This window comes from Papio anubis, chromosome 14 (genome assembly GCF_008728515.1).
Source record: "Papio anubis isolate 15944 chromosome 14, Panubis1.0, whole genome shotgun sequence".
In the NCBI taxonomy this organism is placed as follows: domain Eukaryota; kingdom Metazoa; phylum Chordata; class Mammalia; order Primates; family Cercopithecidae; genus Papio; species Papio anubis.
In genome coordinates this window covers 74,102,322-74,116,709 of record NC_044989.1, presented here as the reverse complement: position 1 = coordinate 74,116,709, position 14,388 = coordinate 74,102,322, and the positions used below count along the sequence as shown (strand labels likewise).

The window sequence follows — 14,388 nt, the reverse complement described above, 5'->3', positions numbered from 1 at the left end:
TTCTCTTTCTAGTATTTTACACATCCTGGGAATCTGTCTGAAATTCTTTCTACAAAGTTTCTAGAGTCCTGTGGGACTTGGCATTTAGTAGGCGTATAGTAAATATTTGTTGAATAAAAGTGGAAGATACAGAAATTAAAATGAAAACATTCATTTCTCCCTCACTTGGGTTCTCTAAACACTTCAGGATAAAGTTGGTGCTCATGATTCTGCGTACACTCATTGATCATGAATTGCTCGTGCGCTGCGAGAGTAGGGCTCCTTTATCTTACTTCGTTATCTGCTCCTTGAGGACAGACAGCATAACATCTACTTTTGTGTACTTTGGACCGTGCTCTGCACACAGCAGGTACTCTATACGCAAATTAAATGAATGACCCACAGCCTGGATGTGCGACCCACCTTTTTGGGAGAAGGTCACTACCCCATTGTCCAGCTGCTATTATCTAAAGCTAACAGCACTTGGTGTTCCCATTTATATTAGCTCATTCACTTTGGATCGTACTGCCCACAGTAGAGATGGTAGGTTCTAGTTTTTTTCTTCTAGGCACACATGGTGGACATCTGTTACCTCTGCCTCCCCAGCATCTACTTCCCCTTCTGCTATTAATGCCACCACCATTCTTCTTTGGAAATGAATGCTGCCCCACTCTCAGTGCATGTGGCTTAGATGGGTTATGGGTGCATGATCCAGGCCTGGCCAATTACAGCATTCCATCCTCCAGGCCAGAGTGATTGGTTCAAGGATGAAGTCATGACCAAAGCCATGACCCAATAACTCAATTCCAAATATTGTGTTGAAACTGTTGAACTAAGAAGTTCTTTTTCTTGGCCAGATGTGGTGGCTCATGCCTGTAATCCCAGCACTTTGGGAGGGTTAGGCGGGTGGATCACTTCAGGTCAGGAGTTCGAGACCAGCTTGGCCAACGTCGTGAAACCCCATCTATACTAAAAAAATATATATATAAAAATTAGCCAGTCATGGTGGTGTGCGCCTGTAATCCCAGCTGCCCAGCTGAGGCAGAAGAATCACTTGAACCCAGGAGGCAGAGGTTGTGGTGAGCTGAGATCTCGCCACTGCACTCCAGCCTGGGTGACACAGTGAGACTGTTTCAAAAAAAAAAAAAGGTGTTTTCTTGTTGAGCTTACCAAGGCAATAGGCTATATAACCCTCTAGCTGTCAAAGCTACCTCACTGAAAAAGCCAATTAAATGAACAAACATTAAGCATAGAAGAGCCTAGAGATGAATAAAAAATTAGCCTTGATGACAATGGACACTGGATCCAACTGTACCTGAACATCAGTTTTAATTGAGTTTTCTGTCAGTGCAATTAAAATAATTTTTGTTTTTTTTTTAAGATGGAGTCTCGCTCTGTTGTCCAGGCTGGAGTGTAGTGATGCAATCTCGGCTCACTGCAACCTCCGCCTCCGGGGTTCAAGTGATTCTCCTGCCTCAGCCTCCTGAGTAGCTGGAATTACAGGCACCCACCACCATGCCCGGCTAAATTTTTTTGGTATTTTTAGTAGAGACAGGGTTTCACTATGTTAGACAGGCTGGTCTTGAACTCCTGATCTCTGGTGATCCACCCACCTCAGCCTCCCAAAGTGCTGGGATTACAAGCATGAGCCACTGCGCCTGGCTGCAATTAAAAGAATTTTAACTAACAGGGTTCTATTTTCATTATGTGGTTTCCTCATAGGCCAGCTGAAGTCTCAAAGGCCATAATCATAGGCCCTGTGCTTATAGAACAACACTGTGGCTGAGAACCAAAATATTTGTGTAAACTTATCCTGCATTTACCATGGTTCAATTAAAAATAATTTTAAATTCTTGGCCAGGCACAGTGGCTCACGCCTGTAATCCCAGCGTTTTGGAAGGCTGGGGTGGGAGAATTGCTTCAGGCCAGGAGCTTAAGACCAGCCTGCACAACAAAGTGAGACCCCGTCTCTACTAAAAATAAATAAATAAAAAATTTAAACCCTCCTACAACATGGGAAAGGTGAATACTAGGCTGCGTGAGAAAAGTTCTAGACACAGGTGTCTAAGTGTGGTGAGCAGGGTGTTAAGAGCTGTTCAATGTGGCACAGGGGCTTGTGCTGTAGGTGATATGGAAATATTTTGATGGAATTCTGCTTTGATATGATGCCATTCACTTTTTTGAAGGCAAAATGCGGTGAGGAGAGGAGGCTGCTGGGGATAGGGAAGCTAACCATAGGGAATTATGGAGGGGTATCTAAGAATAGTGTTACTTCCTTTAGTCTAGGTAATGTTTTCACTTCTGACACCCACCAATAACCCATTATGATTTGTCCAACACAAGAACATCCTACATTCTAACGCAAGCCCAGAAAAAAAGACAGAAATAACCCTGGGTCATTGTGGGAGTTCTTTTTTGAAGGAGGCTGAGGTTGGGAAAAGTAATCCTTCCCTAGGAATAGATCATAAAGGAGACCTGCTAAGTCCAGATGGGTACCCAGGACTTCTTCAGGCTGTCTAAGGCCAGCACTTCTCTCTTCTTTAGGTCAGTTCTTTCTCAGCTCTCCACTCACCACGTTTTGTCCAAAGAGCTCTGCTAGTTCTTGCGACAAGGTTTATGTTGAATGGGTTCCAGTGGTGAGGTCACCCTCATGGAAGGTTTCCATATATGACATGCCTCTGCTGCTACGCCCAAGAGCTTTCCCAAGCCCTTTTCACTGATGCTATCCAAGAATAAGGTCTGGCTGGATTCCCATATTGAAGGGGCAATGAAGTTTTAGTTTCTGAAAATAGAAGGTATTGTCCTTTTTGTCTAATTATTAAAGCAATACATGTTCTTTGTAGTACATTTGAAAAAATTCAAAAAAGGGTATGGGGAAAAATGAACAGTCATCCCATAATTCTGTCACCTATGATAACTAATATTAATATTTTAATGTACTTCTCATTCATAGTTTTTCTGAATACATGTATTTATGTATATTTTAGGAAGGTAGCATTGCAGTGTGGTTGAGTGTGGGTTTGGAAGTTTGACATTATTCATTTGGAGTTCTGTGACCTTGGGTGACCTAAAGTCTTTTTTTTTTTTTGAGACGGAGTCTCGCTCTGTCGCCCAGGCTGGAGTGTAGTGGGCCTTGATCTCGACCACTGCAAGCTCCACCTCCGGGTTCCGCATGCATTCTTCTGACTCAGCCTCACAGTGGCTGGGACTACTGGCCATGCAGCGGCCCGGCGCTAGTTTTTTTGTATTTTTGATAGAGGCGGAGTTTCACGTGTTAGCCAGGACGGTCTCGATCTCTCCTGACCTCGTGATCCACCAGCCTTGGCCTCCCAAAGTGCTGGGATTACAGGCGTGAGCCACCACGCCCGGCCTAACTTAAACTCTTTAAGTCTTACTTCCTTCAACAATAAAGTTAGCTGATTCTTAATTTAGTCCTCGGTCAGTATCAAATTATTTCAACTTACAGGTTTATAATAAGCATTATCTGGTAATAAAATTTCCCCCAACATTCTTTCTTCCAGTTTTTAAATGGTTATTTCACATATCCTAGATTAATTTTAGAATAATCTTTCAAGTTAAAAAATGATATTTTTTGTAGACTTGCATTTAAATTTTTGGATTAAAGAAGAAGTAGCATCTTTAAAACATTAAGTCTTCCTCTCACAGAATACTGATAGTGTTTCTGTCTTTCCATTTATTTTCTGCATGTTCCTCTGAAAAGCTTAGTGGTTTTCTTCATACAAGGCTTGCACATTTCCTGTTAACTTTGTTCCAAAGTATTTTATATTTTTAGTTGCTAGGTGCTGAATTAGATTTTTTTTCCCCCAATCACAAATGGCTATTACCTGTACTGGAAAGCTATTTTCAAAGTTTTAAAATGCATCTTTTAGTGAACAACCTTGTGCCTTTCTCTTATTAGGTCTGATTGTTTTTTCAGAGTTTATTATCTTCAGATTTCTAGGTAGATACTTAGTTTGTCGCCCAAACCTGTCTGCTTTCCAGTAGTATACTCTTTATCCTGCTTCATTGCATGGGTTAGATTATCCTTTCAGGACACTGTTCAATAATAGTAGTTAGAATGGATCTATCTTGTCCCTGACATCAGTCTTTGCTTATTAAGTATGATGCTGCATGTTATATCAGAAGATTTATCATGTTAACAAAGCTTCTTTCTTTCCTCTTTCTTTTTCTTTCTCCTTCTTCCCTCTTCCTTCCTTCCTTCCTTCCTCCCTCCCTCCCTCCCTCCCTCCCTCCCTCCCTCTCTCTGTCTTTCTTGTCAGGGCCTCTCTCACCCTCGACCAGGCTGGAGTGCTGGAGTGCAGTGGCGCGATCACAGCTCACTATAGCCTTGACCTCCCTGGGCTCAGGTGATCCTCCCACCTCAGCTTCCTGGGTAGCTAGGACCACAGGCATGCACCAATGCCTGGCTAATTTTTTGTAGAGACAGGGTTCCACTATGTTGCCCAGACTGGTCTTGAATCCCTGGGCTTAAGTGATCCGCTCACCTCAGCCTCCCAAAGTGCTGGGATCACAAGTGTATGCCACCGCGTCTGGCCTTTTCTTTCCTTATTAGGGGAGTTAAAAGAAAAAAAAAAAGTTGATTTTCATCTTAATTTTTTTTAATGAGAGACTCTTGTTTCTGTTTGTTTCCTTTGACCTACTCCTGTGATATATCAGTGGATTTCTTTTAATGAGGCCACCATTACATTCTAGGGACACAAAAATCACCAGACACCTCAGGCCTCTCAGAGTCAGGTGCCCTGGGCTGCCATCCGACTCATCACTTTCTAGCAGGGGAACCATGGGCAAGTTCTACACGAGAATGCATAATACATGCTGGCAGTTAGGATACTTTATTCCCTTACTAGATTGATGATTTTTTTAGAGCTCTATTTAGAATGTTTGCATCTATATTATTGAGATTGGTGTGAAGTGTGTATACACAATTAATGAGATTGTGCTAACAAAAATGAATTATGTTGGTTTTCTTATTTTCCTATGCTCTACAACAGTTAAAACAGCAATGAGGCATTGTACACTCATGTTCATAGCAGCACTGCACAACAGCCAACAGGTGAAAGCAACCCGTGTCCACTGACAGATGAATTAATAAACAAAATGTGGTATCCACATAAAATAGAACATCACTCAGCCCTAAAAAGGAAGAAAATCCTGTCACATTACAATACAGAGGAACTGGGAAGACATTACACTAAGTGAAATAAGCCAGTCAGAAAAAGACAAATACTGTATGATTCCACTTATACAAGGTATCTAAAGAGCTCGAATTCATGTAGACAGAAAGTAGAATGGTGGATGCCAGGAGCTGGGGGAGGGGGAAAGGGGAGCTGCTATTCAATGGGGATAGAGTTTTAGTTTTGCAAGGTGAAAAAGTTCGAGACCTGTTTCATAATGATAGGAATATACTTGACATTACTGAACTATACACTTAAAACTGCTTACATTGGTAAATTTTGTTATGTATTTTTTATCACAATTAAAAAATGGCATGAGAATTGTATCTGTTCCTTGAAAATTTGAAAGAACTCATAAAAGCATATGAAGATAATACTTGCACACTTTTCCCCATTTCTCTATTGATTATTGTCTTTGAAGTCTTCCACTTAAGATAATTTTGGTTTCATTCACGTGTATTAACACAATTTTTTTAAACCAAAAAATCATCTATTTCATTGAGTAGCAAATTCAATAACTTAGTTATACATAGGACTTTCTTACATCATGCATTTGTCATATCCCCTTGCTAATTTCTAATTTTATATACATTTTCCTTTTTCCCCTTTGGCTACTTTATTGCTTTTTCAAAGAAAGACATTATGAGGTCAGGCACGGTGGCTCATGCCTGTAATCCCAGCACTTTGGGAGGCCAAGGCAGGCGGATCACAAGGTCAAGAGAGCGAGACCATCCTGGCCAATACGGTGAAACCCTGTTTGAGACCAGCCTGACAAACACGGAGAAACCCCGTCTCTACTAAAAATACAAAATTAGCTGGGCACGGTGGCGCGTGCTTGTAGCCCCAGCTACTCAGGAGGCTTAGGTGGAAGAATCAGTTGAACCCAGGAGGCGGAGTTTGCAGGGAGCTGAGATTGCGCCACTGCACTCCAGCCTGGTGACAGAGCGAGACTCCATCTCATAAAAAAAAAAAAAAAAAAAAAGACATTATTATCTACCTATTCTCCTATTTTAAAATTACTTAATTTCTGTTTTTTTTTTTTTTTTTTTTTTTTTTTGATACGGAGTTTTGCTCTTGTTGCCCAGGCTCGAGTGCAATGGTGCAATCTCGGCTCACCGCAACCTCCGCCTCCTGGGCTCAAATGATTCTCCTGCCTCAGCCTCCTGAGTAGCTGAGATTACAGGCATGCGCCACCACGGCCGGCTAATTTTGTATTTTTAGTAGAGACGGGGTATCTCCATGTTTGTGAGGCTGGTCTTGAACTCCTGACCTCAGGTGATCCACCTGCCTTGGCCTCCCAAAGTGCTGGGATTACAGGTGTGAGCCACCACACCCAGCCAATTTCTGCTTTAATATTTATTTCTTTCCCCCTGGTTTCCTGGTATATTTTATTATCCTTTTTCTAATTTGAGTCCAATGCTTAATTCATATCTTTTGATTCTTTCTTCTTAAATAATGAAAGCATTTAGAGTTCTAAATTTCCTTCTCTGTATAATTTGTAGAAATTACAGAAATTTTAATTTGTGATACTGTATTATCATTCATCTCTAAATAAAAGATGAATGATTATATATGTAGTTTTTCTCATTTGCCTTCCTTCTAGAGGTAACCTTCTATGATTGTTATTTATTTTTTTAGATGGAGTTTCGCTCTTGTTGCCCAGGCTGGAGTGCAATGGCGCGATCTCGGCTCACCACAACCTCTGCTTCCCAGGTTCAAGCAATTCTCATGCCTTAGTCTCCCGAGTAGCTGGGTTACAGAAATGCGCCACCACGTCCAGCTAATTTTGTATTTTTAGTAGAGACAGGGTTTCTCCATGTTGATCAGGTTGGTCTCAAACTCCCTACCTCAGGTGATCCGCCCGCCTTGGCCTCCCAAAGTGCTGGGATTACAGGCATGAGCCGCCGTACCTGGCTGATTGTTAACTTTTAATTTGCACAGTCTTTAAACATCAGTATTTAAAATGTGTTCACATTTGTTGCACTTCTCCCAAAAAAGCAAAGCCTTACCGTTTATTAATTGGATGATTTTGGACAAGTCTGTGCATTTATTCATATCTTATTCCATGTCAGGGGACTGAGAGTACAAAGGTGAAAAAGACAAAGTTGCTGTTCTCAAGGAGTATACTTTAGATATATAAGCTAGTAATAAACAAACAGGATGATTTTAGCTCATGACAGGGCTACACAGACAGTAACAGTGACGTGATAGAGTGATGGGGACGAGGTGCTTAAAATGGGGTTGTCAGGAAAGGCCTCCGCTAACCACCAGATCTCATGCGCTCATCTTGAGATTTAACCCAGCAAACCTCTTCTGAGCCAGCTGGCACCACTGATCTCCCTCTCCTCCTTCAAACTGTTGCCTTCCTTAATTTCTGTGACAAGATACTGGTGTCGCTATCTCCTTGTCTCCTTCTACTTCCCAGCTCCCTTTTTCAGCCTTCTACAACGCAGGCACATCTTCTTTTGACCACCCATTAAATTAGCTGTTGGCCTGCTGGCAGCTGGAAAGAAAGTTCAAGTGCAGCACAGGCCCAGCATATGATGCTGAGTCAAGTCCAGACAGCTTCCTACAAGGTGACATAAGAGTTTCTCCAGGCTAGGACACAGGTCCACCTGGCTTCCTAACACGTTATTCAACACCAAGGAACAGCTAAGCAATAAGGTTAAGTGCCTATACTGACTGCAGGGCATGTTACACAGTGCATAAAGCAAATATGATTCTCATCCTAGTGAAATTTACACGATCATTCAGAAACATGACTTACATAAAAGACAATATGAAAACACTGCAAAACAACAAAAAATACACACAAGTTGTGGGAAACAGACTATAGTTGCCACTGGAGTTCAAGGAAGGAAGCCCTCAGACTGAACCTACCAGTGAGGGAAGGCACTAAAGGAACTGGAAGGAGGACACAGAGCCCATGGTTATGTAGTGTCATAGTGCTGGATTCTGGATCTAACAGGCTGATTGAGCGATGCTGGACACACCCTGTAAGTTAAGGCCCAGCTTCTAACCTCAAACAGGCTAAGGTGAACTAAAAATTGAACTCTGGATTAACGAGTGAAGACTTCAGTGAAGAGGGCCAATGTTCTGCCCTTCCTTCATCTCAAGAAGTAGTTGGAACAACAAAAGTCGGAGGTTCAAACAAGAGGGGGCTGGAGCCAAGGGAAAATAGAGATGATATAATTTCTTTAGGTTCTGGGTCTGCTCTGGGTCTTAGGGAGAATGATAGAAATTTGGAATGGTTCTTGAGGTCCTCCGTTTTCCTGCTCAGAACATCAGGGTAGACCAGATAGCTTTGGAGCCAAAGCCCAGCTAGTGCTAAAAAATGTGGATCTGCCCAAAGATTCCTCTAGCTGTACGCTGAATGGGGTAGAGGTCTAGAAGATAGAAGCAACCGCGTCCCAACTGTAACACCTCAAGAAAGACAAGTAACAAATCCCTTATATCTTTATAGCATATTTCAACTAACATAGGCCTTATATGCATATAGGTGTCATTCTGTCATCACTTGAGGTAGGCATATTAGACTGATCCCATTTTACAGATTTTAAAGAAATTTGAGAAGTGATTTGCTGGTGAAGGTATAGCTGGGCCTAGAAGCAAAGTCTTAAATGTTCAACCTGGCACTTCCTCTGGAGAGGAAAATATTCCAATAGTCCCGATCTAAACAGGACTTCCAGTGCCCCAAGCAAAGCTCCTCAGAAAAAGACATGATCCTTGACTCAGAAGGTCTACTCTGGGCTCATGCTTGAAAGATCCTTGGAAAACTGGTCTCCAAACTCAGGTGGGGTTAAAACACTGAGATATGAGGGGTGGGAGGCACAATACCAATAGCTGACTGTATTTCTAGGGAAGAACATCTACTCTGTGCCTAAAACTGTGTTCTCAAAATCCACTGGAAACATATCAAAATTGCAGGATTCACCAGACTTTCACTCATTAAAGCTTTGCTCCTAATAGCCTCCATTCTTCTCAACCTCAATATGAAAAATTTCTCTTTCAACTGGGGTAACTAAAACCCCAAAGAAGCCATCAACAGTCAAAGGGGATAGGCACTTACAATTTCAAATTCTGTGGCACCAAAATGAAAGCTGAAATCCTTGCCTCTCAAGCAAGAAAATCCACCATGACACTGGCCCAAAGGAATCTTTCTCTCATGCTGCCTTTTACAGTATCTGGTACCCAAGACAATATTACAAAAGCTTAAGGGTTTCTTCTTCTTCCCCTTTGGTCCCATTTAACAAGGAGTATGTGAAAGTGATGATCTGAAAAAAACCCAGCTCTGCTCTGATCCCCAGCAAAGCAGCTCCTCTGATTCTCTCCACACCTGGCCTATGGCACTTCGGGGGGTTTGTGCCTCTCAGGGCAACTGGGACATTGTTTGGCAACCTGACATTGCTTTTGTCTCCCCTCTCAGTCCAGAACACTAGGTATGGTACTTGTGCAGCTTGCAAGAGTGGGAAAGTCTCCTGGTCTTTGAGCTTCAGGAACCCAGGAGTCAGTCCCTTTAGCCAAATAGTCATTACCCTTTCAATGTAATATCTTTCCTCAGGTTTCATGGTCTTAGTCCCTTTTATCCACAGTATTCCTTTCCTCTTTTCCTGACTGCTCTGGCTCCTCCTCTTTCCCTCTGGCCTACCCAGTCTCAGGGCTTCCTTGTGGGCTGCCTTGACTCCACATCTCCTCCACAGAGGTAGGATGAAGGCAGAGACACTTAGACCGTCCTATGCAGAGTGCCTCTGCAGTGGCTAGGCTGCAGCAGATATGAAGAGGGATCTACAGACTGATTTCCTGCACCCATCTAGTCACTAAGATATCTTGTGCATAGAGGAAGAGAAAAGAAAAGATAGCAGTTTGGCGATCAGTCTGTGATTAATGTGGTTGCAATCAATATGTTGTTCACCTGGCTGAATGTCTTTGGTGGGCAGAGACTGATAAGAGAGCTCACAATTCTTAGGTATCAAGGTCCAATGCAGTGGTTTTCAACGCTGGTTGTACTTCAGAATTCTAGCAGCTTGAACAACAAACGCAGAAACAACATCTGGGGCTCCACCCCAGAGATTCAGCTATAATTGGTGGGGGTAGAACACAGGCATCAGTATTTTTTAAATTGCTTTCTAGGTATTTGAATGTATAGCCAGGGGAAAGAACTTTTTTCTTTTGAGATGGAGTCTCGCTCTGTTGCCAGGCTGGAGTGCAGTGGTGTGATCTTAGCTCACTGCAAGCTCTGCCTCCTGGGTTCACGCCATTCTCCTGCCTCAGCCTCCTGAGTAGCTGGGACTACAGGCATGTACGACCACACCCAGCTAATTTTTTGTATTTTTTAGTAGAGATGGGGTTTCACCGTGTTAGCCAGGATGGTCTCGATCTCCTGACCTCGTGATCCACCCGCTTCAGCCTCCCAAATGTTGGGATTACAACCGTGAGCCACTAGCCAGGGGTAAGAACTTTAAATGGGAAGTTCTGACTAAAAGCTAAATTTAGACTTTCGGCAATGGGAAGCTATTGCAGGTTTCTGAGCAAGAGAGAAAACATGAACATGGCTGTAGTGTGAGAAGCTTCTCCTGATCAAAGTGTGCAGAACAGACTGGAATGAAGAAATGCTAAAAACAAAGAGACTTGGTAAAAGCCAATGGCTACAGTCGAAATAAAACGTAAGAAAGCCCTAAGCTAAGTGGTAGACAAAGAATGGGAAGAAGGGGATGGATTTCCCAAAAGCACAGGACTGGGCGATTTCAGGACTGTTTAGAGCAAGGTGGAATAGCCAGGCTGCTCTGGGCTGTAAGAGGAAATGGCTTTCCCAAGTCCAACTGGCCTCCAGACCCACCCATACCAAAACAGCAGAGAAAGAATTTCCACTATATGGGGAGTTAAGAACCCAAGAGAAGAAAAATAATATAGAGAACTGGGCTCTTTCAGGGGACAAGTTCAAGGACCTCCAACCTAAGCAATAAAGACTGAGACAAAATTTAAAAATGAAGCAAAACTTTATGCGTTCACAGATTCTCCCTCCCCTCACCTAGAATTCTGATATGGAAGAAATCACTCTTCTCCTAGCCAAAGTATTTACTCTCCTGCCCTCATTCGAGGTGTCACAAATGATACCATTAATTCTAGGCCACCTAGAACACCAGGCTCAGCTCACAGAAAAAGGCAGTATCAACTGCCGCTTCAAGTGTCTTCCTAGGTATTGCCTTAGTCAGAAAAGAACAGCCAACACAGTGAAATTGGTAGGGTGGGGTGGTTGGGAAATGTAATCATTTACTGGAGTGTAACCTGGTACTCCAAACAAAGGCTTTATTGTCCTCAGCCAAAAGCATGGAGGGCATAAGGAGGAAGTGAATGGTTGACCCATTTGAGACAGCACCAAAAGAACAGAGATGACTTCACACCTCTGGAAGACGGCAACAGGCAGATAAAAAACATGGAATAATTAAAAGTGAACTGGGACACACCTTCAGTGTCAGTATACCTCAAATTCCATTTTCCCCTCACCTTTCCAAAACAACCACACCTTTTAACCTGTTTATACAATGCTTGATCAAATGGATCACTCTGGAGCACAAAAACATAAGTTAATTGTTACTTTATTGTAGAGGAAAAATATCCTGAAAACACTTGTTAAATAACAATAATTCCTGACAAAATCACTCTTCAGGATGTGTTAGCCTCACCATCTGGTGAAATGGAGTGAGCTGTCCCTCACCCCAGTAATAAGCTCCATTAATATTGCCATAAACCACAGGAAAATCCAAAAGATTTTCTAAATGGCTTCCAAATTTCTGCATAGATGCCCTTATTGAGCCCAGAGGTAAATATAAACAAACTGACAGATAAATTAGAAGGACAGCTGAGAGGAAAAAAATGTTAACAATTGGTGAATCCAGAAGGAAGGGGATATGGGGGTTCATTATACCATTCTTTCCACTTAATTTCTGAGTTACAGTTGCTTTTGGGTGATCATGTTCTCTTTCTGACTTGTCTAAAAAATATGTTCAGTTATTTCTTTTCAAACCTGAAACAAAATCAACTCTTTCTCAGGTGATGCCCCACTTTCTATTCTGTCTACAAAAACTTCCAAAGCTTTCTAGAAACCTTAAATTAAGGGGCTACAGTACACTGATATGGTTTTGTTGTTCTTGGAAAGTGTTGGACTCAAACGCTCATCGAAGGTCTGTGATGGTCACTGCTCTGTCCACAACAGTCACGTGGCTGCAGCTCTGCAATAGGAAAAAAGAAAGAAAGGTGGAGTCCTAGAAAATTCTGAAAAGTCTTTTTTTTTCCTTCATACAGGGTCTTGCTCTGTTGCCCAGGCTGGAGTGCAGTGGCACGATCTCAGCTCACTGCAACCTCCGCCTCCCGAGTTCAAGCGATTCTCCTGCCTTAGTTTTCCCAGTAGCTGGGATTACAGGCACAGTCACCATGCCCAGCTAATTTTGTGTTTTTAGTAGAGGTGGGGTTTCGCCATATTGGTCAGGTTGGACTTGAACTCCTGACCTCAAGTAATCTGCCTGCCTCGGCCTCCCAAAGTATTGGGATTATAGGCATGAGCCACTGCGCCTGGCCTGAAAAGTCATTTAAAAAAACCCCTTTTTGGCTGGGCGCGGTGGCTCACGCTTGTAATCCCAACACTTTGGGAGGTCAAGGTGGGCAGATCACGAGGTTAGGAGATCAAGACCATCCTGGCCAACATGGTGAAACCCTGTCTCTACTAGTAAAGAAAAAAAAAGAAAAAATTAGCCCGGCGTGGTGGTGCACACCTGTAGTCCCAGCTACTCGGGAGGCTGAGGCAGGAGAATTGTTTGAACCTGGGGGGTGGAGCCTGCAGTGAGCCAAGATCGCACCACTGCACTCCAGTCTGGCAACAGAGCGAGATTGTCTCAAAAAAAAAAAAAAAACCTTATTTAAAATGTTCATTCTAGGCTAGTGGTTCTCAGTCTGGAAGCCAGACTGCTATTTAAGTGGTAGTTATGGTAAGAGTCTGGGACTCATTACTATCACCAGTTCCACCTGTACATGGAATCAATGTTTGCCCATATACCTTTGTTTATTTTTAAAATGTATGTACATTCTAGACTCATTCTTTTTGATGCCTAAGCTTGGGAACAAATAGTGTCATCCCTAAAATATACATTACTTTAAAAGAATTACTGAATTCATCACACTTTTTTGGGCTATGATGTCGCCCAAATAATAAAGTATACCTAGTGTCACATGGTGAGAGGAGAATGCTCCCTTTTGGCAACAGGGGTCTTTAAAACCGAAAACGTGGGCACTGGTGCCCCAAACCTTTTTTTCTGATTGTGTAGTCTTTGTTTCAACATCCTGGTACTTAGACATTCCAAGGCAGACTGATCTATTTTTGAACAGATTTGTCAGAAAGTTTTTCCTCACACTCGGCAGAAAACCATCATTCCATCGAGTCTTAGTTGTAGTGCTAGGAGTGACATGAAACATACCCAATCCCTTTTTTCATACATCAACTCGTCTAACACTTGAAGTCAGCTCTCAGATCCTTCCTAGGATTTCTCTTCTAAACATCTCCAGTTCCTTTTAAGTGTCAAGGTTCTTAGTCCCTTTTTCAAATTGCTGACTTTTCTCTGAACCCAAAAGAAATAATACTCCATGGCCAGCATGGAGTAATGCAACACCATCAAATCAGACTGGAGGGGCAAATGGAAACATACTGATCTTACCACCAACTAAACTTTTTACTCACAGACCACAGCATAGGGAAAAAAAACTTCGCAGGAAGGTCGTAAAGCCCCTATGATTTAAGCAAAATTCTACAAATATACTTAATTTACCTATCTTAAGTGGCTTCTCTTTTCCTTTGTATTCAAATCTCTTATTGAAGTACAGGCTTAGAAACTGACATTGACGAAAGGAAAAAGTAACATTTAATAAGCCAGCGACTACATTAGGTACTTCTGCACATTACTTCAGTTAATCATCTCAAGAACCCTATAAAGTAGGTGTTGTTATTATTATGCCTATTTTATAGATGGGAAAACTGAGGCCCAGGAAGGGTAAGTAGCCTAATCAAAGGCACACAGTGGCAGAGCTAAGATTCAAATCTATTCCTATCCCACACTGCTTCTCATGTATGTCCTTACTATTGAGATCTGGAAAGGTAAGTGACAAGGCTGGTCTTCTGTGTGGATCAGGAAGGATGATGCATTTCATCAGCTCTGACTGTCCTCCC

The 14,388-nt window shown here is 42.4% G+C and overlaps 1 protein-coding gene across 7 annotated transcripts in view; it reads right to left on the bottom strand.

Annotated features, from left to right (window-relative positions):
• Positions 1 to 11,754: 11,754 nt before the first annotated feature.
• The window catches only part of STAMBP (STAM binding protein), a 36,704-nt gene continuing 34,070 nt past the window's right edge, over positions 11,755 to 14,388 (bottom strand). For all 7 annotated transcript variants that reach the window (XM_031655273.1, XM_031655277.1, XM_031655278.1 and 4 more), the window contains one exon: positions 11,755 to 12,403. In XM_031655273.1, coding sequence (XP_031511133.1) covers positions 12,347 to 12,403 — 57 coding nt within the window. In that variant the 3' untranslated portion in view covers positions 11,755 to 12,346. The remainder of the gene's footprint in view (positions 12,404 to 14,388) is intronic.